This window comes from Festucalex cinctus, chromosome 4 (genome assembly GCF_051991245.1).
Source record: "Festucalex cinctus isolate MCC-2025b chromosome 4, RoL_Fcin_1.0, whole genome shotgun sequence".
Classification (NCBI taxonomy): Eukaryota; Metazoa; Chordata; class Actinopteri; order Syngnathiformes; family Syngnathidae; genus Festucalex; species Festucalex cinctus.
In genome coordinates this window covers 30,186,741-30,212,115 of record NC_135414.1, presented here as the reverse complement: position 1 = coordinate 30,212,115, position 25,375 = coordinate 30,186,741, and the positions used below count along the sequence as shown (strand labels likewise).

The 25,375-nt window shown below is 40.3% G+C and overlaps 1 protein-coding gene across 5 annotated transcripts in view; it reads left to right on the top strand.

Moving 5' to 3' along the window:
* The window catches only part of ntrk3b (neurotrophic tyrosine kinase, receptor, type 3b), a 284,546-nt gene extending 260,042 nt beyond the window's left edge, over positions 1 to 24,504 (top strand). For all 5 annotated transcript variants that reach the window (XM_077520229.1, XM_077520224.1, XM_077520227.1 and 2 more), the window contains 2 exons: positions 16,136 to 16,294; positions 18,763 to 24,504. In XM_077520229.1, the coding sequence (XP_077376355.1) occupies positions 16,136 to 16,294; positions 18,763 to 18,948 (345 nt within the window). In that variant the 3' untranslated portion in view covers positions 18,949 to 24,504. The remainder of the gene's footprint in view (positions 1 to 16,135; positions 16,295 to 18,762) is intronic.
* The last annotated feature ends 871 nt before the right edge of the window (positions 24,505 to 25,375 follow it).

The window sequence follows — 25,375 nt, the reverse complement described above, 5'->3', positions numbered from 1 at the left end:
TTTTTCAGGATGAGGGGGGAAGTAAAAGTGCAGCTAAAAGTGGCGAGAGGCAATTTATGGAAAATAAATGGTCACGACAACGTCTCATGCGGACCAACTGCTACGAAATCAGTGCTTCTCAAATAGTGGGGCGCCCCCCCAACCCCCCCCCCCCCCCCCCCCCCCCCACCACCCCACCCCCACCCCGCCCCGGAGGCTGCATCAAGGGGGGCGCGTTTGACCTCAGGGAACATGCTTTTTTATTTTTATTTTTTATTTTTTTTCCTGTCCTAGAATAAAGTGCAATTGCACCTCCGCCACATTAGATGGCAGTGGCGCTCTCTTTAATGGCAGAGTGTGCGCAGAGAGCATTCGCTCGGTGGTGTAGGGGTTTTGTTTGCGCTGGGCATGTGCGCTTTGCACACAGCAAAAAAAAAAAAAAAAAAAAAAAAAAATGAGCACAAATTATTTTATATTTTTGTTTTGCAGGTTAAAGGATTTTTTTATTTTTTTTTAATATTGTGCTCCTGAGTTAATATTGGCGATCAGTTTGAATGCATTATTATTAATTGATTTTATGTCATTTTATTTTTCCGTATCATGACCTCAGGAAACATGCTTTTGCATTTTTTTATTTTTTTATTTTTTTTATTTTTTTACTGTCCTAGAATAAAGTGCAATTACACCTCCACAACATTAGGGGGCAGTGGGGCTCTCATTATTCGCAGAGTGTGCGCAGGGAGCATTCGCTCGGTGGTCTAGGGGTTTTGTTTGCACTGAGCATGCCCAAAAAAAAAAATCAGCACAAATTATTTTATATTTTTGCTTTGCAGGTTTTTTTTTTCTTTTTTTTTTTTTTCTTGTTTTTTTTAATATTGTGCTCTACTATTGAATGCATTATTATTAATTGATTTTATGCAATTTTATTTTTCCGTATCATATGGTTTGACGTGGTCAGCTAAAGAGTGTTTATAGTTTAATTAAGGATTTAATTTTATTTTTGAATTTCAGATGCACAATTAAATCTTTTCTGTTACAGTTAATAAAGCTATTGTTGTAAGTTGGTCCATATTTTTCTTTTTCTTTTTTTTATTCTCTTATAGGTTAATATGGATACAGTGTTATGCAGAGGTGCGCTTATAACAATTTTATAGATAAATCATACTATTTATAGTCACGGGGGGGATATGACAGAAAATAATTGAGAAGCACTGTACTAAATGAAGATTAAGTATGTGCACTACTATTACATGCTGTTTTTAACAATGAATAAATGGACCTATACAACATACTTTTCCTCCAGAAAAATATGTTGCACAACTGTGGCTTAAATAAAGAGCGTAACATTAAGCAGCACTCAGCTCCGACCGGACATATCCGCTAACCTCTGACACCAGAACTCGCAAGATAACCAAACTGGAGAGCAGAACCCCGCAAGATTGACAACAAAAAGGGAATCAGTTGCTACGAAAAAAATAAAATAAAATAAAAATCTTACAACATCTCCAGTTGCTACAAATGGAGTGAAAGGTCAGCGTTGCTCCAGCTAGTAAATTATCGTATACGATGTCCTTAAAGGCGACACAAATAAACGAGTGCGTTGTAATAGGAAAAAAAAAAATACATGTGCACAATACTAGAAAGCAAGATCCGTATTTGCCCTTATGGCTCCCATTTTTCTTTTTCCTCCTCGTCTGTTTCCTTTACCTCACTCAGAGGGGAATTTATTGAGGATTTTTTTTTTTTACCCACTTGAATAATTTATCGAGTCATTTGCTGATTCTGCGCACGTACGCGCACGCTGCAGTCGGGAACCAGAGAACGACGCTATCATGTATGTTGAATGAGGACATCGGTCAAAATGTATGTTGCATGAGGACAGCCAACAAAAAAAAGAATAGGATTTTGTGCATTTTATGTATACGCTGTAAACCAAAATTGTTAACTTGAACGCATTATTTGCAAGAGCTGGGGGGGAATGTGGTTGATAAAAGTGGGGTCTTGTTGATGGATAATAAGTGAGTAAGAGTTTGGTTTGGGTTTCGATGTGGATTTATGGTTCTGGGTTAAGGTTTGGGGTTGGAGTAAGTTTAACGTGTAGGATTTGTGGATTAGGATATTAAAACCTATGATATAATCAGTTTTTTGTTTTGTTTTTTACTTTGGGGATCACTTACAATATTGATCACCTGACCTTATATGACGTCGAGCTTGTTAGCTAGCTAACATTAGCTCATAGCTAACTAGGGATGTCACGATAAGGGCAATATCGTGATGTCGCGATATTAAAACTGCCACAATATCGTCATCGTTCACAATATTTAAAAGGAACACATTTGTTGATTTCCATTTGTGCAGTTCTAGCACCCTCTAGTAGCTAGTTTATTAGTGCTATTTAATTTTTATTAGGGATGTTTTGGCCTTCTATGTTTAAAATCGATGCTAATTGTCAGATGAAGGGGAACCCAATTTGCTTGTGAAGCGATCAATTAGCCGAGCATGCGCACCCGCCCCTGGCCCCGCCCCCGCGGACGAGCAGGAGAGCTGATTGGATGTCTGCCATGCGTCATTTTTTTTTTTTTAAAGTGACAAACGGACGTTTGGCTTCTACTTTTTGAGAAGATCCTTGAATACACCTTACAATATTGATCACTTGACCTTATATGACATCTAGCTTGTTAGCTAGCTAACATTAGCTCATAGCTAACTAGGGATGTCACGATAAGGGCAATATCGTGATATCGCGATATTAAAACTGCCACAATATCGTCGTCGTTCACAATATTTAAAAGGAACACATTTGTTGATTTCCATTTGTGCAGTTCTCGTACCCTCTAGTGGCTAGTATATTAGTGCTATTTAATTTTTATTAGGGATGTTTTGGCCTTCTATGTTTAAAATCGATGCTAATTGTCAGATGAAGGGGAACCCAATTTGCTTGTGAAGCGATCAATTAGCCGAGCATGCGCACCCGTCCCTGGCCCCGCCCCCGCGGACGAGCGGGAGAGCTGATTGGATGTCTGCCATGCGTCTTTTTTTTTTTTTTAAAGTGACAAACGGACGTTTGGCTTCTACTTTTTGAGAAGATCCTTGAATACACCTTTAAAAGACAATTTTTTCATGCAAGTTTTGCAGTTTGTAGAGCGTGTCTGCCGTCGTGTTTTTTTCACAAACACTGTTTAATCGTTTTTATTGTTTGGTTCTTAAAACCGAGTTAAAGCGGGCAAGTTTTACTTCTTTCTGTCCCCTTTCATTTCTTTTATTTTAAAGAGTGAAATAAAGTGATTTGATTTGATTTGAGAAAAAAAAAAAAAAGCGGGCACCAAATTTACAAGCTAAACTGGCATATTCATAAACGTGTAAGCTAGCTAACCAGCTATGGCAGTCTGGTGCGGAACTAGTCAGTCTTTGCATTATGATGTCAAATGAAGTGTTTTCTCAGAGGATAAATGCCAATTTCATCATGTAATCTTTGCTATTTGTAGAGCATGTATACCATCATGTTTTTGCGCACGCAGTGAACCGTTCCTAATCGCTTGGTTATCAAAACAGAATCAAAGTGGGCTGCTTCTGTTTTGTTTTTGTTTTTTTTCATACGGTAATTAATTCTCTGTGTGTTAGACGCAAACAAAGGTTGCAGGTAGCTGTCGAGAAGAGAAATCACTTCAAACTGCTCGTTAGAGTAAAATTACACATCATGACACACGCGGGTAGCTGTCAGGAGAAAAGATGTAGAGGCTTGCATTGTGTGTTGCCCGCAGGAGAATAGGATCAAAACATTCCGGCCCCATAGGCTTGCTTGCTTGCTGCCCGACTGCCTCCATTTAGCTTTGCTGCGGTTTGTTTTGTTTTTAGCAAAATATAAATAGTGACGTCGAGTAATGTGAGCATAAGAACAAACCCATAATGACATCCATTCGTTTATCTCCGATTCTACATAATCATTGGTAGGGCGAAAGGCAGACTACACCCCGGAAGGGTCGCGAACCCGGGATTCACACCGGACGCGGCTGCGTTCCGGCGACGCAACCAATTAGATTCCATTCATTCGAATGGTGCGAATTACACCGGTTGCGTGTACGTTGCGTGTCGACTGCGTCTCAGCTAGCTAGCACAAAACACTTTGAGCGGGACAGGAAGATCGACGTAGTTTCAAAATAAATTTCCGGTTACTAGGGCTGCACAATATATCGAAAAAATATCGATATCGCGATATTGGCCCTTGCAATATGCATATCGCAAATATGGAATTTTACGCTTTTTATATGAATTTGACCAGTCAGATGCTAACTAAAATGTGCATCGCCATTCAATAGTTGAAAATTATCAAGACATAATTACAATTAATTAACTAAGATTACATTAAGGTTGCTTTTCTTTCATTAGGTAATAAAAATGTAATTTCTTTAGGTGCATGTTAAATATCGCAATAATATCGCTATCGCTATGTTCAGCAAGTATATCGCATGATTTTCCAATATCGTGCAGCCCTACCGGTTACCTTTCAGAATAAAATACTCGCCAGCTCATATTTCGCAAGCTTGTCAGCAAAACGTGATATGGGCGTAGCGTGACCTGGAGTTAACGTGCGAGGTGCTCATTCACGGTTTAGACACCAACAAAGGACGAGGAGAGGTTTATATTGGAGGTGGAAATCCACAAAATAATAAAAGTCCACCTCTCGTTCCGCTTCTCTGTTGAGCACAGAATTTCTGTGTGTTTGTCGTTGTTTTCAATGCCACATGATCGCGCGCGAGGGGTCGGCAACGGAGCTGCCGGACCGCAGCTGTGCGGAGCCGGTGTGAGTTGGCCAAAAAATTGACGCGTCCGGAGCACGCAGTCAAGACGCACCGTACCGCAGCCGCGCCGCACACGCAACCGGTGTAAACCCGGGGTAATCATTCTTAGCATCGAAATGTTCGTATTTTTCCCGCAAAGACTTCCTGTTGGCAACTTGGCATTGATGAACTCACCTGCAGATGGAGGTAATCGTCTATTGTGGGGACATCCTTTATTTGTTGATTGAAAAAAAAAGTTGTGGAAAATAATTTGTATATGTAAACTGAACTGGCCTTCAACGACTCAACTTCAAGATGGAGGTGGGCGCCCGTTAAGTTAGGAAGCCTTTATTTGCGGAGGGAAAAAATCCCAAGTGTGTTGTTTTAAATCCATAACTTGAGATCATGAAGTACCTGTTTTCCCTCATTATCTAATAGTAGACTAAGCCTTTATGAGTCCCCCAGGTGGGAGATATCGTTCAAGGGCAATGTTTTTGAGGGAGACATTTGATTTTTGTTTTTCTTGGATAGAGTAATTGGTGCAATGCAGACACAATGTACATAGAAGGGGTGTCAAACTCATGTTAGCTCAGGGGCCGTATGGAGGAAAATATATGACCAAGTGGGCCACATCGGGAAAATAACGGTGTATAACTTAAAAACGATTGCCGTCATTTATACGCAAATTTTCCTGGATCAGCCCTAAATTGCGGAGCTCAACGGTAATCATATTGTTCCGAAAAAATAACACAAATGCAAATGGAACGTATCAACACTGACTTCTGGATGTGTTAAATCGACCTGTTTTGCATATAAATTGTTCCCAGAATGCATTGCGTGGCGCAGTTAATAAGGACGTTGATCCTAGTCATATCTATTTGTGTTACCAGTAATCGTATTTAACACATTTATGTCGGTGTATGATTACAAAAAAATAATAATAATTAAACAAACCGTAGTTTATAAGTTGTGTGTTCGATAATGACATCTAGGACGACGATTCCCCGTACAAGTTGCATTGCTCATCTGAAGACTGCTTGTGAAATTACAAATTTATGTTTTGATTGTGACCGGATGATTTACTCATTTGCTCCCAATAACGTGTAAATACGTTTTGTTTTTTTTATGTTGTAAGTGTCCCAAAGACGAATTTATACGTATTTTGGGTTTTTTTTTATGCTAGAGCATACAGAAGTCTTTGATGCAGCCTCTCGGCTGCAAAGAACGGTTGCAGAAATGGTAGTTATTACACAAACGGCCAGCAGGTGGCAGCAGAGCAAAGGAGATCAACCAGGGCCATGTAGAAAAAAAGCTCAATTACTTACAATTTTGAATAGATTAGTGAAAACTGATGAAACTTGCTAATTGCTGCAAAACGGAAACAGATAGAAACACTTTTTTTTCCTGATGAAAGAAGAGACTTTAATCTTTCTTTTGATAGGTTCCATGCTTTTATAGAAATTGAACACAATATTCTATGGGCCTTGCAAAGTCAGTCAAAATCCAGTAAAACAGCCGGGAGCGAACGGGATTGCGAAATGTGAAAATGGCGGCGAGTGAATGAGTTAATTAGTCCGACATTATACTTTTTTTTTGTATACTTTACAAAATCATCTCACGGGCCCTTTGCGGGCCTGATCTGGCCCGCGGGCCGTATATTTGACACCACTGGTATATCGCCTTGACAGATGTATTAAATGGCTTGTGATAAAGAGATCATGAAGTGTTTTAAAGCACTCTTTCAACTTTATTTTTGATCTCTCTTTTTTTTTTAACAAGAACTGAACCCACTTTTACTTTTAATACCCAAATACAATTAACATTTGTTTTTTCTTTTTTTAAACGTGTAGGTGGTGTGTAATCATTACAGTAAGTAACAAGCTCCGGAGTTGTGCTTTTGTGCCTGTTTTTCAAGGACTTGTACGTTCCCGAGCTCTGGTTGCCTCTACCTGCTCTGCTTTGAAGACAAACGGTCCCCAGGTTTTTCCCCCTTTCAAGGATCAAACAGGCACTTCTTCCTCTGCATTATTTATCGAGCAGCAGCGGCTTTGTGCTAATGAGTGCGCAGGTTATATTTATTACCGCTGCACCGTGCAAAGGAAAACATCATCCTCGTGCCGCCCCCCTTATGCACAATCTGTTTTTGTTGTTTGTTTGTTTGCTTTTTTTTACACAGAGAGAAAATGTTCTTTTTGACCTGGGATGACGTTAAAACTAAAAAACTTCCTTTTCGGAGGTATACTGTAGCTGACAGACAGCTGTTCCCTCACTTAGACTTAGACTTAGACTTAGACTTGACTTTATTGATCCCTTTGGGATGGCTCCCTCTGGGAAATTTACATGTCCAGCAGCAATGAGAACAAATAATAAAATAGAAAATAATTCAATCAATCAATAAATAAGGTTATTACACCAGAGATTAAATTAATAATAATAATAATAATAATAATAATAATAATAATAATAATAATAATGATAATAATAATAATAATGATAGTAATAATAATAATAATAATAAAAATTCAATCAATCAATAAATAAGGTTATTACACCAGAGATTGAATTAATAATAATAATAATAAGAAGAAGAAAAATAAAATAAAAAAATGTAAATTCAATCAATCAATAAATAAGGTTATTACACCAGAGATTGAATTAATAAGAAGAAGAAAAATAAAATAAAAAAATTTAAATTCAATCAATCAATAAATAAGGTTATTACACAGGAGATTGAATTAAATAAATTAAAGTACAGTAAAGTGCCATATTTGTGAAGTGAATTGCATGACTGAATTTTATTTTAATTTAATTTTATTCATTCCTTCCATAGACTTCTGCTTTCATGCCGAGTGATGTTTTTTTATGGTACATATTTCCTGTCTATATAGAGTTGTTTTTGTTTTGTTTTTTCTCCCCCACATTTCAACGCGACTATGTGAGGTCCAACCTGACGCCTCGTTGCAAGCTGGTGGAAGGATATTCCAAATGTGCAGGTTGGCGTGTAATTAAAATTCCAGGAATTGTGCTATCACAGGGAGGCATGCGAATAATTGACGCTAGCTGCTAAAAAAAAAAAAAAAAAAAAAAAAGCCCCAAATCATTTATACTGTGCTGCTAAAATCAAAACTCATCTAAGCCAATAATTGCCATCCCATTCTTTTCTTTATTTAGCTTCACAAATAATATGTGTATTGTCATATTATACTCAAAAACATTTGCGAGCATTTTGCCCTTGAGGTGCCAAAGTTGATTTTAGTAAAGTATGGGATGGAAGAATTTCCCAAAAGTTTTTTTTGAGCGCTTGTCATTTTATTGCATTTTCATATTTTAGTTATTTTTTGTCTTTCGTGCTACTTAATTTCATAGTATTTTATTTTATTGCATTGCATTTTCATTGCATATTTTAATTGATTGATTTCATTTTGGAACGTTTAATTTTATTGCACTTAATCTCAATGTATTTATATTTGTTTTCATTTTTGACCAGAGAAACCAGTTTGAACCGTTAAATCGTTTATTGATATCAAAGATGTGAGCGCATCGAATCAAACCGAATCCAATTGTTCCACTTTGATATATAACGAATTGTCTTTTATTGGAGATATACGTCTTTGACAGAAATGACTCATTTACAGTCCTGACAAATTCATTCAAAAATGTATGTAAAATAAAATAACGAAAAAATAATGACATAATACTAGGGATGAGCGAGTACCGATACCAGGTATCGGTATCGGGCCGATACCAGCCTTTTTTCAAGTACTCGAGTACTCGTGACGCAGACGAAACATTAAGTGAGTCCTCCTTGCCTGTAAGTGGCGCTAGCTAGCCTGAAGCAGTTTTTCACCAAAACTTCACCGGTTTGGAAATACTTCAAAATTGTGAATCTTAAACTAAAAGAGCATTTTTGTGTTTTATTTGGAGCGTTAAGACTATTGAAGAGTGACTGTGCTGGGGTGTTTTTTTTGTCAAAATTAAAGGAAATATATTTGTTTAAAAATATCTTTTAGTGATTTTTTTTACTTGTCGAAATGCGAAATGTACTACTGGTATCGGCAGTTGGTATCGGTATCGGTGAGTACTGAGGGTCTGAGTACCGGTATCGGTCTGAAAAAAAGTGGTATCGAGCATCCGTACATCATACCCTGTCAAACTGATACTGAATCGAATCGTAATCCCACTGAGTTTAACTGAATCGAATTGTTCCATACTTTCAAATAGGAACCGTTCTTGAATCGTTTTGCACCCCCCGTATCGAAAACCGTATTGATTCATCTGTTATGGAGAGTTGCGCAGCCATATGGTTTCACTGCATTTGTTTTCAAATGTGGTAGTAAAAGTTAAAAAAAAAAAAAAAATCTGAAAAATAGATACTCAAGTGCAGACACCTGAAAATATACGGCACATCGGACTTATGCTAATTCCTCAGCTGTGACAAAGAACCTGAAAGCTCAGTGTGAATGCACACTGTCACCTTGAGAGTCAAGGCTCGTGTAGTAAAAATAAAATAATTGCTGCAATTTTTCTTATTATTCTCCGTCAACGTCACATCGAGAAACCGGCAAGGCTATGCATGTGGGGAGCGAGGAATTCTTTTTTTTTTTTTTTTTTTTTATTTGTGGCCTGCGTAAACCGGATTAGTGCTCTGCCTGTCCTACCGTGGCAGGGGAGTGATTGGATTAACGGCGTAGCGAGCGCGGCGGCGCGGCGGGAGGATAGATTACGGGCACCGGTGGAGGCTTGTCGATGGGCGCTTGGCGGGCCCCTGCCGGGAGCCCAAGAAGGCCTCGGACGTCTTGAAGGGGGCCCTCCTTGATAACCATCTCGACGTGCGCCGTCTGCCTACTCTCCCCCACGCCGCTATATCTGCTCCCCCAGCTCCAGCAGTTCACTTTTCGACACTCTGATGTCCATTAGGCTTCTTGGACTGCAGTGCTGCCGAGTGCAGATAAAGCCGGTGTTGGCTCGGGATGCTTGCATACTTGTGGGCGGCGGAAGTATCAAAAGCGCTGTGTACTATACTGCTACCACACCAGTGTGCATTCGGCAGTTTGCGTGTGCGCCACAGCCCGTGTACGCATTTTTGAAGGGGCCATTTCAAGGTCAACTCTTTCAGTATCAACATGAGCAGATGAGTTAACACTTTGGAAAGTTTTTAGCCAATCAGGGGCCTGAAGAAAGTCATTTCCACAGCTAGTGGTGTCACTCGTGCTCAGACCTCTTCAATCCGAGATGAAGCCAAAAGTTTGAGTTGATGTGAAATCAAGAAAAGCAAGACCAAGTCAATAAATCCAAGTCCAATATGTCTTGAGTCCGTGATGAGACCAAGATGCAACCAAAAGCAATCTTTAAACCATAACCAAGACTTATCTTGTTTTCTATAACATGAGTAATTGCAATGAATAGACCGCAGACGTTGCTCATAAAGCCAGTTTGAGACCGGGATGCGATCCAACAAGATGGAGGCCTAGAGCCCCCAAAAGTGGATGGTCCAGAAATCAAGACCAAGATCACATGTTCTACAAACATTAGTAACAATAATGTCATTTCCGGAAAAAGCACAGTGACGACTAGATTAAGACCAAGAGGCATCAAAACCAATACCAAGACTAATGCTGCAGTCGAGGATGGTCGGAAGTCGGAAATATCCGAGTTCAAACCAGGAAGTGTGTCCGGGAACGCCCCCTTGATCTCGGAAATTCCACTCACGAAGTCCGAAAAAGCCAAGGACCCCCACTTCACCGGCGGACTACAATGTGACGTCACTCTGAACGGCAGAACATAATTTACTCGAGCATAAAACTAGATAGCTTTCTTCATTCATAAATATTCACCATAACTTCATGTAACGCAGCGTACGTGACAGTATTGCGTTATATCCATGCATGAAATTATACGGTAAACTACTTAACTTTATGGAATGCTTATGAAATAAGATTAAAACAATAAATGAAGCAAAATTGCAAAAAGGTAAGTTTTCTGGAGGTCAAATTGAGTTTTGAGCACCAAAATAAAAAACAATTTACTTTCACCTCGAACGCTTTGAGGTCGGAACTGGGAAGTTTCAACTCGGATATTTCTGAGCAGCATAAGTCAATAAATCCCAAATCGCCTATGCCTGAGTCCAAGAAAAGGCTTAAGTCATTTCAAGATCAAGATCAGGTTAATTATCCCCACACCTGAAACAAGGCTGAGAGACCCCATTTTTTTTTAAACCAATTTCAAAACATAACCTCGACAATATTAGTTAAGAAGTCTTAAACGGAGATGAAGTGGAGAAAGAAGACATTAAGAAGTTGAGCTCAGGTAAAAACCAAGACTGTCAGAGTCCACTATTCTCAGGTCAGGAAATTTAGAGCCCCGGAGCCCCTGAAAGAAACGTTCAAGACTGCAACTTGAAACGATGCCAAAGCTATTTTTGGCGCAAGTAGTGACTGTTGATAGTAAAACCGATTCCAATGAAATTAAGTCAGGACTAAGACTTTAAAGAGTTCAGATCAGGTTATGAAGACCTCAAATCAGGCTCATAAATTAACAAAGGAGGGCAAAAACGGTCAACACAACAACTCGTCGCTGATGGATGCCCACCTTTCGGCAAATACTTGCGCATTTTCGGCTACTTCTTTCTGAAGGGAAGCTTCGTAATAATACACGGATTGAGAACCGACTGAAGCAGGTTCATGTCCCTGGATTGGGATCAGTAGACAGGATCCTTCTCGGTCTGCGTATTTTTACGAGGCTTCGCACCAAACGTCGAAAATGTGGAACCACTCTGAAAGACGGGCATCCGTCAAAGACGGGCCGATTTGACCACGGTTTTACCCACCTCTGATGTTGAATACTAAAACATTAGTAACAACAATTCAGGAAATAACCACAATTATCATTTCAGCGGTATATTCCAAAATAGATCATTATGGGTAAGACCTTGCGATTTTCAAGTTGCTATTATCCTTTTATCTGCATTCATTTGCCAGGTCGCTTGCAACTCTAGCTGGGAAAACGATTTCTTTCCCCACTAAGCCTCCCCCGGGACTGATGCGTTACGTTATTGAACAAGATGTGGCTAATCGAACTGTGGCAGACGTCAGCCTAATTGCTGTTGAATGACTTCCGAATGAACACTTTCAACTGTCTTGGCAGGGGCGGACCGTCATTTTTTGTTTTGGAATTATCCCGGGAGGAAGCTGGCAGTTTTTGGAGGTAAAGCGTGTACCAGTCTTTGAGATGCAGCTAATACCTGAGACCCCCTCTGGGTACATCCTAGTATGACTACAGAATCGGTGAGAAAAAAAAGGCAGATGAAGAAACATTTTCTTCACCGGGATGCAGCTAAATGCGACACTTAACCCCTGGCAGGATTAGTGGCAGACATAGTTTGGAGCGGGACGACACACAGGTGCAAACGTGTCTGAATGTGTTACTGTCAAGCAAATTGGAGCTGAGAAATAAAGCTCAGTAAATCCCTTGGCTGGACCTGCAGATAAATGCGTGAGACGCTTACAAATTCAACAAACTTATCAGCCGTTTGATCTCCCAGACAGGAGTACCAAATGTGTTTAGACTTCACTCGGCAAGGAGAGAATTGGAAAATGATGCACATCATTTGTTTTGCTGAAACACCAGAAAAGTCCGAAATTCAATGTACTGTGCTTTACACTCACCGTCAGCATTTAGGCGCACTTGAAAGCTTTTCTATAAGTGGACCTCCAGGCAAGGTGCATTTATATAAAATGTGAGGAAAGCAAGTGGTTCCATGCAATCGCTTGTCACAAACGATATGTATGAAAGGTAGAGTTTTTTTGGGGGGGTTTTTGTTTGTTTGTTTGTTCCGGGACCCATCTTCTCCAAATGTGCTCCGATTGACGCGCAGCTGCCTCAAAGTCGCGCGCGAAGGACGAACGGAAAAGGCAAATGAGAGACGTCAAGTCAGCAAGTTAAAGTTGACAAAGTGCTGGGAGCTGGAGGACGTTGTGCATAAACGCCCGGGGAAAGGAGCTGCCCGTTTGGCAGCTTGTCAAAAACTGCCGCTTCTTTTACGAGCATCGCGGAGATCCAGACGCCGTTGTCACGATGACACCGGGAGAACGTGTTTGCCTTTCAAAGCGAAGAAGGCAATTAGTACAGATGACAACGTTTTCCTGTGATTGCTTTGTGCAGAAAATGTCACTGCAGATACAATGGAGTTGTTTTTTGTTTTGTTTTGTTTTTTTCTGTATTTGAAATGAGGATAGAGTTTGACATGGACGGAGACATTGGTGGATGAATTAATGAATGAACAGCTGAGATATGGTTGGATGGATGGATGGATGGATGGATGGATGGATGGGTAATGATTGAACAGGTGGACACATGGATGGATGGAGAGACAGATGGATGGATGAAAAGAATAGATCATGAGCGAACTTCAAGCCAGACAGGTGCACACGTGGATGGATGAATGAAAGGACAGATGAATCGCCGTAAGGACACATTCAGCGAAGGTTGCAGGGAGGATCAGACAGACGATTGATGAATGGAAAGAATGGGCGACGGACAAATGGATGGACAGATGGACAAATGTATGTACTGTCGTGATAGACGACGAGACAGATGAATGCAAGGAATAAATAGAGGGATGAATGAACAAATGGAGTGGAGCATGGAAAATGGAGCGTTTTACAGATTGTTGGACAGATGGATGTCCAGACAGACCAATGAATGGAACGAATGGGTAAATGATGACGAACGGATGGTCAGACGGATTGATGCATGGATGGATGGATGGACAGATGGCTAGATCTTGTTAATGGATAGGTAGACAAATGCATGGATGAACGGATCGACGAATGGATGGACAGCTGCATGGCTGCTCATCTGGATGGACGGATGAATCAAAAGGATTGATTGATGAATGGATTCATGTTTCAACCGAAAGATGTTGAATGGGAGTGGCTTAGCCGCCAGATTGATGGTCTTGACTTGTACTTGATTGGATGGATACAATAAATGAATGGATTACTGACTGAACTAGGGTTGGGTTTGGGGTTATAAGGGTGTGGGGATAGTCGGGAAAGAGGTAGTTGGGCTGTCTTTAGTTGAGTTGGGTTGAGTTAGGGTTAGTAGAATTGGGTTCAGGGATAGTTAGGTGAGGTAGAGTTAGTAGGGCTTGATTTATCAAGGTTTGTGTTAAGAGGATTTGGGTTTGTAGGTTTAGGCTAAGAGTTTGTAGTGTGAAGGTTAGTTTTACAGGATTTTGGTTAGGTTGCAGGTTAGTCAGTAGTTTCTTAGTTGTGTTTGGGGTTAGAGTTTGTAGGGTGAACGTTGGTAGGGTTGGGTTTTTTGTGTTAATAGGGTTCATAGATTTAGGTTTAGGGTTTGTGTTTCATGAGGTACTAATTCTTCAAGTGAATATGTCAAGTGATTGACTGCAATCTAGATTGTTTGCAGCTTATACGCCTGTTGTACTTTTAAGCAATGTGTGTGTAGCATCATTTCACAAACAACAACAGGATTGACTGCCCTGACTTTCCTTCCACACTACAGGGCTATCATTTCAAAACACTTTGTAGTAGAGCCAAATAACTTTGTGAGAGGTTATGGCCATTTCTCGTAAATTGTGCAAGCTCGGATTGCAAAGTGAGCAAGGCGGAAGACGCAACAAAATACCGAAGTCAGGACCTCCATTGATCCGAATCTTTTGTCCTCTCCAACAATTCTCTTAAGGGTGGAGCCAAAGCACTGCGCTAAATCAGTGTGTACCAAACAGCACGGATAAATTGTTCTTCCGGCGGTAGGCTTGACGCTGTGGCCGTGTGTTATTTATATGATCTGTCAATTGTGTAATTTGACCCCCCTGGTATGAGACCCTGCCGTAATCTCTGCGATCTCCGTGATTAATATTGTCTTAGCGTGTCGAGCCGAAAAGCGCAATACTGCGCCGCTCTTCGCCGCATCCGTCTTGTCCAGCTCATCGCCGCTGTGATTAAAGCACCCGCACGCGGGCACGGGAAAGGGGGAAATAGATTTTTAAAACCCGTGCCTGCAAATGGAAGCTGAGGGGCGAGATGATGAATGGATGATTGTTTGATCGATTAATATCCAGCCTTGGAGGATTTACAGCGACGGGGACTTCATTTCATGTTCGGCTGCCTTTGAAGCCATTAAAGAGATCAGAGTGTGCACATCCTTTCTCTGCCTTCAGCTTTCGCTTTGCCTGCTACTAGTGCACAGGTTGACGTTTTCATACCAAGCCTGTATAGATCCATATCCAATTTGAATGGCTATTTTATATAAATGTGCAAACACGTATTGGACTGATGCTTACAACGATAAGATCCCTTAATGGGTAGACAGATGTGCGGATGGATGGTCAGACAGATGGATGAATAACAGATGATGGAAAAATGGATGGATGCATGGACACTCAGAAGAATTGATGGAAAAGGTACCATACATGTATGGATGAAAGGGTAGAAGGACCAGTGGATGGACAGTCGTGCCCGGCAGATCCATCGATGGATGGTTTAATGTACCGCCCGGCACATGTATGGTTGGTTGGGTGGATGGATCCATTCATGGATGCCAAGATGGCCGGATGGCATGACAAATGTGGACAGCTCGATGGATTGGATGGCCAGAAAGAAGGATGGATGGTCCGACAGCTTGACAGAGGAATAAAAGGACCAGACAGACCTAATGGATGAACAGATGTGTTGATGGATGGTGTGGCAGATTTGTGGATGGATGGACAGACGGATGAATGGATGTAAAACATGAATTAATGGCAGGATGGATGGAGAGATGAATCAACAAATGCACGAATGATGGAAGGAAAGACGGAAGGGTGGCAAAGAAGGGTTTGGATGGATGGATGGATGGACTGGGTCAATTAATAAGCCATGGATAAATGTATGGACGGGTTATTGCTTCCTATTAACCTCCAGCTTGAAGGATTTCACGGGACTTCATTTCATTTCGGGCTGCCTACATGAATACACACGTAGCCTACAGAACGGACGTAAACAGCCCTTGAACAATTGCATGAACACAAGCAAGCGGTGGCTTTTAAACAGTTAATTATCGACAAATTGATCACAAGACTTCCTCGGAGCGCTCAGTGAAGGTTTTCGCCTCCACAGACGAAGGTGTTGTAAATACCGTACCCGAAAGGATTCCGCTGCCGTGTAATGGAACAGGTGGCGCCCAGATGATTCTTCAACCATCCGATGGCGATGGCGGCAGACATTCATGAGATGTTAAGCCCACCCGTATCGCTTACACGCGAGGACACTTAATCCCCTGACGCCCGGGAGTTAACGTTGATGACGGAATATTCTCCTGAGCGTACGCGCGTTGATTACCGCCTGTGTATTCTAATCTCCTTCTCCTCTAATCAGGTCGGAGGACACACCATGCTACCCATCCGCTGGATGCCCCCCGAGAGCATCATGTACAGGAAGTTCTCCACCGAGAGCGACGTGTGGAGCTTCGGCGTCATTTTGTGGGAGATCTTCACATACGGCAAGCAGCCTTGGTTTCAGCTGGGCAACAACGAGGTAAACAGTCGTTTTGAGATTCATTTTCATTCACGGGGAGTCCTCGAGTTACGCGACCTACGGCATTTCGACTTTAGGGCGCCCGCGCCTCGTCCTTAGCGCCTTCGTTTTTGTTAATTTCCCACAGTATTCACGTCATTTTAAAGTTAGAAGTTGTGGCGTTGTTACCTGCATCAACGGGCATCTATCGAGCACGTTAGCTCGCCATCAGACACACAACGTTTCCGTGTTTAAGTCTCCGTTACCTCCGCTTTGCTGTCCGTCAGTATTGAGCACGAAATGTTGGTTCCGGCAAATATGTCTTTTTAACATTACCGTACTTTGATGTAAATATCGATTTTAACGGTGAAATCCGATTTAAGTTGAAATTTGGGTTAAATCGCCAGCGTAGGAACGGAACTCGTCCGTAACTCGAGGACTCCCTCGAGTTTCTCGTTGCTATTTAGGCCAGTCTTGCCCCAAGTTTTATTGAGCACGAACCATTTCTGTCGTCATGGTAATCACACTTGTTTCTCTTTGCCATCGCTCGTTCCGTAATGAAATGGAAGACAACAAAAAGAGTCTCACAAGTTAATGCTAATAATCTGTTCTTGCCTTTGTGTTTTATTCATGTTTTATTCATTAATCTGTTACTTGTAAAATGGCTCCTCAAATTGGAGCGAATTATTGACTGAGTTGTGTTTTTACACTGCTGTTAGCTGGATATGAAATGAATACCGCCGTGTGTTTGTTCATCTGTGTGTATGTGTGTTACGGGGTCCACTCTCCCCCCCTTGCCAGCAGCAGTAGGTCGGTAATTACCCACCTAAAACAAACTCACTTTTAAGCTCAAAATAAAGACTATCGCCTCGGAAATAATGGTCCCACGAAGCAACGTCAGAGTGTCAAAACAACAATTATTCACGCAGCTAATTGGAGAACAAGCCCGACAAAGGCAACAATCAGTCATCCCGTTAGCGAGGTCTTAAAGTAGCCGCCCACGCAGTTAGCGCCCGCTCCTTTTCCAATTCCTAATAAAGATCCACTTTGTGTTGATCAAAATAGGAGACAATCCCCGTGACTTTTGTTTTAATGAACCGAGTGTCAACAAACTTGGGTAATGAATGTTGTGTTTCAGCAAAAGTATATTTTACATTTTTGACACAAACCAATCAATCAGTCTCCTTTCCTGAGGACCATGCGATATACTGACAACCGTGCAATACAGATGGAGCTATTAAGTGTAGTAACATCCACTCCAATTACAATAGGATACGATTTTCTCCAGTTATGATGCAATCTGATTCAGTCTAAATCACAAAGCGTACGATTCGAGTCACCACATACAATATGGCTGATTCCAATAAAAATATGTTACAATTCACTCCAATTAAGATGCCATATGACTTGATTCACTCCAGTTATGATGCAATACAGTATACTGTATATGGTTTACTCCAGTCAGGTAGAATGTCATACGTTATAATACAATTAACTGAAATTATGAGCTACGATGTGATTCATTCCACTTACTGTGCGAAGTAAATCATACAGTACTTATTCAATTATGATATAAGTAACTCTCAATTATGATGCGAATAGAAAAGAGTGCAGTTACAATGAGGTTTATTCAAAATTACAAACCGATATAATTCATGATTATTGCAATTATTGACGACAGTTACCAAACGATTCACTGCAGATTACTAATGACATTCGGGAGTCACTCCAATTGTGATTCAATGCAATACAATTCACGCCAATTATGATTGATTTCCACCGCACTCTTAATGTTAAATTTGAAATGCCAAACAATTTATTTAGAATTATGAATTATATTAAACAATTCATGATATGATACTTTGTTTGAGGGGAAAAAATGTTTTCCATAAAAATGGGTGGGTCCTGGGAAAAAATTACATATATTGAAAATATTAAAAAATAACTTTGCAATCGGCAGGTGCTAAACCCCGAGTATGCCCAATGGCCGTAATGTGTCCCTACCATACCACTGGCATGACCGGGTCACGCCAGGGTTAAGTTTGGGTCATGACCGTGAATGTCTGTTTTGAACTGATGTAATCGGCATCTAGTTTCAACTGGTTTTAAGCTATGTGATGTCAAGAATCTTTAATCTCTTTTTTTTTGGTCAACAAACCAATCAGATAATTCTATGTCAGTCCTGTTACCCACATGTCTAGCCACAGCCAATCCGATCAATTCACTGTCTATTTATAGCCAAACCGAGAAGTGTGTGTTTGTCGGATTATTACCTCGGTTCCTCCGTGCATCTCCACAGCCCAAGGGGGGCTTGGCGTCTCGTGATTCTCGATGCATTTTCATTGTTTCCCGTCTGGTCTCGATGTTATGCCAATAAAGAGTTCAATCTTATTTGTGTCTGCGCTTTTGGGATCCATCCTTGGAACGCAAACAACCACATTACAACAACTGTAGTCCACATCCTTATAACGTTTCCACTCCGCCCGCAGGTGATCGACTGCATCACGCAGGGCCGCGTGCTGGACCGGCCCCGCGTTTGCCCCAAGGAGGTGTACGACATCATGCTAGGCTGCTGGCAACGTGAGCCGCAGCAACGACTCAACATCAAGGACATCCAGAAGGTCCTGTTCGCCATGGGGAAGGCCACGCCCGTCTACCTAGACATCCTGGGCTAGAGACCCATCCAGTACGGGAATAGCCAAAACCCCAACCAACCCCCCCCACCATGCGCCCCCCTGCGTCACTGTCGAGGAAAACCACCTACAATGTTTGGGAAGGACTTAAGTGCCTGCAACACTTTTGGATATAGTGGATTAACAAAAAAAAACAACAACAAAAAAACGCACTTTTACATTTTGTTTACTTGCTGTACAGGTTTGAAGACGTTTCTTTTTCCCTCGGAAAAAAACAACACAAATGATGAGATTGACGACGACAAAGGGCCACAGTTTGATAAGAAGAGTTCGAATCCACCTTGGCATTTGGTTTTATGAATATATATAGAAATGTTACATATATTTTATATTTATTTCTTTTTTTTTCTTTTTCTCTTTTTTTTTCTTGTTTTTGTTTTGGTCGAGGTCCCGAAAGAACAGCGCCCACCCTGCCCGAGACGCCGCCGACCAAAACTGTTTAGACTTTGAAAAAGGATGGAAGCCTTACCTTTGCACTCTGATTGGCTGGAATGCGATGCGGTCAACACGCAGCGGCGGCAGCAGGAAGAGGAGGAGCAGAAAGAGAGGACCAATCAGACAAACAGACAAATCTATTTTAATTTAAAAAGGAAAAAAACAAAAAAAACAAAAACAAAAAGAGAATGTACATATTGTAAAGTTCTACGTGTCCAAAGTTATGTTAACTTATTTTTTGCCAACTTTTCTTTTCCATTTGGTTTTTGTGACTGATGTGGGTGGCCAACGGAGAGACGATTGGTGGCGGCAAAAGCCACAAAGAAAGACTTTGGCGCGACGCCACCTCACCGCTAACGCTCGCTTGCAATATAGCATTCCTGCGGCCCATCTGTTCGCACACACACAAATGCGCTGTCATCTTTAGATGGGGGGAAAACAGCTTTTCTTTTTCTTTTTTTTCTTTTTTTTTTTTGAACCAGAGTAAGAACTTAGCTATTTTTGGTTGCAGGTGTTTTCCCCCTTTGCAAGGAAACTCACAGAAGAAACTTTAGACTTTAATAATTCAACGTTTTCGTTCTTTGCTTATGTGCTTTTCTTGCCGGGAGTTAGCCGAGGCGCTCGCTATCATGTTCAAGAGGAAAGCCACCGCTGCCAACAAAAAAAAAAAACAAAAAAAAGAGGCTCAATATAGCTCGGAAACAGGCTAAAGCAAAAACGTGGCGTATTTATACGGAAATACGGAAACAGCAAATATTGTCTATACATTGATACATTTATGCCAGTAGGGGGCGCTTTGAGTTGTGGGCTTGACCACCTAAAATGGGCTGACTTCCCTCTGTCTTTTTGTCTATTGCTTTTTGAGACCTTTTTTTTTTCAGCTCAGTGGCTTTCGGCCCCGAGTTGTTGACCTTGTGGTGCTGAGCTATTAGAATTTTGTGTTGTTTTTTTTCTGTGAATCATCATACTTTGCCGCCAGACTTTGCGCACAAGCAACAACAAAAACTTGCCTCACAATTTTATGCCCATCATCTGTTTAACTCATTTGCTCCCAATAACTTATAAATACGTTTTTTGTGTTTCCCAAAGACGTATTTATATGTTTTTTGTTGTCGTTTTTTTATGCTAGAGCATACAGAAGGCTTTGATGCAGCCTCTCAACCGCAAAGAACGGTTGCAGAAATGGTAGTTATTACACAAACGGCCATCAGGTGGCAGCAGAGTATAAGAGAGCAACCAGGGCCATGTTGGAAAAAAAGCTCAATTACTCACAATTCTAAATAGATTTGTGAAAATTGATTAAACTTAGCTATATTCTAATGCTAATTGCTGCAAAACAGAAACAGATAGAAATGTACTTTTCTTTCCTGATGAAAGAAGAGACTTTAATCTTTCTTTTCATAGGTTCTATGTTTTTGTAGCAATAGAACACAATATTCTGTGGGCCTTGTAAAATCAGTCAAACAGCTGGGAGTGAACAGGATTGCTTCTGTGAAAATGGCTGCGAGCGAATGAGTTAATAGAGGACGTTAAAACCTAACGTGGCTACTAAATCTCATTTTGCGCAACCACCCTAGCTTTGGCGGCTGATTTTTCAATGTTTTCGTGGCCAAACAGGGGTCGGCATCTATTTGACGGGTGCGTTTATTTGTTCAACTAAATTGAGCTACGGTGCTCAACATGCTAGCTCTGTAGCGCCCCCAGAAAGCAGGTTTAGCCTGAGCTTGCTCCAAGGAAGTAAATTTTTCCTTCTCTTTTTCAACTACATGTTGCCTTTCCTACTGCTGTGAGGTCAAAGCAAAAGGTCCTTCCCTCCTTCCTCTCTTTAGTTTTTCCTCTGGTCTCTTGAGATGTCCATAATCTGTTGTAATCTAGAGGTTTCTGAGGTTTGGTGTAAGATTCTGGTTTTGTAACCAGGTGGGTGGCAGGTGGTGTTTAGTTGGTGCTGGATTTCATTTGGAGTCATCTTTCTTTCCTTTGACCTTTCCTCTGGTCTCCTGGCCTTCTGAACTTCACGACTCTGGCAAGACTCTGAAGTATATCTATAGTTAGGTGAAGGGTAATGGGATTTTTATTTGGTTTTGGGTGAACTAATGACACCTTAACCTTCGCAATGCAAATTAATTTCATATTTCCTAAACTTGTGCATTTACAAAATTGTAGAAATGATAATTCAGTTGGCCTGTAAATGTTAGAGTACATTTTAGGTTGATCATGAAATGTCATCCGAGAAGTCAAATTTACAGTTCAGGTGCTCTACTTTTTTAAGCGTTACTGTAAGTTTGTGTCCAAAACTTGAAAAGGAAGTTAGCCACTTGCAAACTTGAGTCAAGTCACCCCTTCCGAGGCTGCTAGCCAGCTAGCTCCTCCGGGACGCAACAAACCAGATTAGCGCTTAATTAGCCAACATCAGATGAGCTAGAAAAAAAAAAGAAGTTATTTTCATTTCAAGGCCGCTGCTTCAGCCTGTTTCCGATGAGAGAAAACGTTGTGCCAACTGACCGTGTATTTTTTATTTTTTATTTTTTTTGCCTCTGCTGCACCTCCACCTAAATGTCAATCTGCGATTGTAGAGTATTTTATCTCTACCATCCGCTCTCGTCATCAAGAAAAATGTTCCTTGTCATTCATATTTCTTTTCTTTGTTGTTTTATCAGCGAGCTACACGTCGTCGCACCCGTGGCCTTTTGAGCGACGACAAGCTGATAAAAACAAAACAAACAAAAAAGACGGCCACTTCTGCTTCGAGGAGGTACTTTATCGATCTCGCAGTGATCAGCAAATTGCAATGTGTGTTTTGTTTTTTGTTTTTTCATTTCTTTTCACTCAGTACGTTTACATGCTCGCTTCAGTCCAGCTAACCGCTACGACATATAATCAAAGGAGCATTAGCGCCACTTGGGAAAAAAATTAAAGTGATACTTGACTCGTTCAACAATTTTCAGCAGTGGAAAAGATATTTTGTTCAGAATGAATTTGATAACTAAATTATTTTTCATGTACAATTAATATCTTTAAAAAGTAATTTTTCTATTTGCTGTCGACTGATGATGACATCACCTGTGCTGAGGAAGGCTTTGGTCATTAAACTGAGCCATGATTGGTCGATACCTACTTCCTCAGCGCAGGTGATGTCATCATCAGTTGACAAGTACAAAAATTACTTTTTAAAGGTGTTAATTGTACATGAAAAAGAATGAAGTAACCATGTTAATTATAAGACAAAATATCTTTTTACTGCTGAAAATGGCTCAATGAGTCAAGTATCCCTTTAAGCCAAGAAGTTAAACGTTGAATAGGTGGTAAAGTCATGAGAATGAAATGAAGTATCTTCAGTAATTTTGCCATTTTGAGGTTATCTACTAACAATTAACAAGTGACACCAGATGTGAATAGCAAAAATTGCAAGTAAAAACGGTACAAAAACAGTGACTAGGTGAGTTTTCCAGCAAATAACATACTTAACTCATTTGCTCCCAAAAACATATAAATACGTTCTATTTTAAATATTAAGAAACGTATAGTTATACGGGGTTTTGTTTGTTTGTTTTTTAATACTAAACTGCACAGAATGGGTGAAGCAATGGTAGCTGTGACAAAAATGACCAGTAGGTGGCAGCAAATTATAAGAGATCAACCAGGGCCATTTTGCAACAAGCTCTTTTCGTCATTGTTTTCACCAGGAATGTGAATATTGAAGTCATCTACATTCTGATGCTAATTGCTGCAAAACAGAAACAAATAGAAATGTACTTTTATTTCCTGATAAAAGAAGAGACTCTAATATTTGTTTTGGTAGGTTCCATGTTTTTATAGCAATAGCAGAACACGATATTCCGTGGCCGAAAATCAGTCAAAATCCAGTAAAATAGCCGGGAGAAAAGGGGGTTGCTTCAGTGAAAATGGCTGGGAGTGAATGAGTTAAAAAAAAAAAAAAAAAAAAATGATTTTCCTGTTTTCATAATTGTATACTTTATTCATGTAAAACCCCAACTTTCTGGAAGTTATTTACATCATATCTTGGTAAAAATAAATAAATAAATAAATACAAAATAGCCCCAATTTTCATTGTAGGCTCATGAAATTTTCTTGGAAGTCAATTCTCGTCAACTTTAGTAACTTTCTAGGACTCAAAAGATCATTTTCGTTATTCAGTGGCCCAGTACATACTTCAATCACTGATCCATCCATCCAAGCACACCTAGGGATAATTCGGAGCACCCAATTAACTCATTCCAACCCAAAAAAAAAAAAACGTGTAAATACGTTTTTGGGAGTGTAGGAAAAAGTATTAAAAACGTATTTACACGTTTTTGGGTTGGAATGAGTGAACCTGCCATGCGTGTCTTTGGAATGTGGGGGAGGGAGACTGGAGTACCCGGAGAAAACCCACGCGGTTGGACGTCATGAAAACGTACTGAGCGAGCACGTGTTGAAATGTGGCGTGACGGACGTTTCCTCCAATGGACTTTTAGGGCGCGGCATAGCGAGTTGTTGCGAGCGGGCGAGCGAGCGATCTCGAGCACGGCGCGAAGGCGGGACGACATCCATCCCCTCTCTTGCAGCTTTTTGTGTATTCTCTCGTGGTGACCATCAAAGGACATTCTGACGCAGGTTGTGATCATTTGCGGGCTTTCATGGTGAGTTCTTTCTTTTCACTGATGAACTAACGGAAAAGAACTTTTTCTATTTCAACTTTTTTTGTTTTTGTTTTTGCCCTCCTCAAGCAATTGCAAAGTGTTGGCTTCTTCTGACCATGTACTCATGTTACAGAATATAAAAATGTGGTATAACAGCTGCGGTATATTAAGGTACTGGTATTCCATGATAGCTCTTTGTATTAATGTGACTCTTTAAGAAAATGTCTTCAAAACAATCCGATGAGTTGCTTTTTTTCCCCCCTCATTTTGTCCTGTCTTATAAAGATGTGTGACTTGGACCACAAAATCCCCCCCCAAAAAAACAAACTCGTCTGCATCCAAATGTTTTACACATGCGCTAACAAAGGGTTGTTGTTGAATGTGTTGGGAAAAAATAAAATAAAAATAGTATTTTTAAGATGCATAGCCAGCTGGAAATAAAAGTCCCATGGCGGAAAAATGAGTTGAAAGGCTAATAATGGTTGACAAATTAATTTGAGATCCCGTCCGGCTTTTACACAATAATTTCATTCATTTAGCTTTTGCTATATGTCACAAAAAATGTAATAAAGAATTATTTAATGAGTTGAATAATTGTGTTTAAGGACACTGACACAAGAGTCATGTTGTTACAAGACTCATTATGTGTAATTCATATAATTAACAATTAACTGTAATGATTAAATGTTAGATAAATGTAATAATTTAATGATCGTGTTTATATTTATTTTTTTAAGGTTCTATTTTAGGCATACCTCCTGAAATTTAACTCAAAACAAGAATTCTATTGATTCAGAGTAATATTGAGCCAAGATTGTCAAACACGAAATTAATTTATAGACATATTTTGTAATTTGTAACTTAATGGCATTTTTTTTTAACTAGATTTGCTCATTTTGTTATTTCAATTTGCAAACCCCAATTCAAATGAAGTTGGGTTATTTTGTAAAACATAAATATTTCCTTAATTTTCCCATATTTTTAGGGCTTTTTTTAAACGAAAAAAAAAATCAAAACACTTTTCCTCGTGGGTGGCCTTTTAACTCAAACTCTATCTGGCACTTTTCAATTATTTTGAATTGAAAACGTGCCGGTTTCAGCAGGGATGACAGAAACAGGGTCTGATTCTTCTTCCACTGAAAATGTCCAACTTGTAAACAACTCTACTGATGCACAACCACCAGTAGATGGCGTTGATGTTGCATTTTATGAGGTCGTCACAGTAGTCTATTTTGTCATTTGGGAGATTTGATGTTTGATATAATCATTGCACACAACATCCTGTGGGTCTTGAAAATGTCACAATGCTGTAAAATAGCTGGCAAGGAATTTAA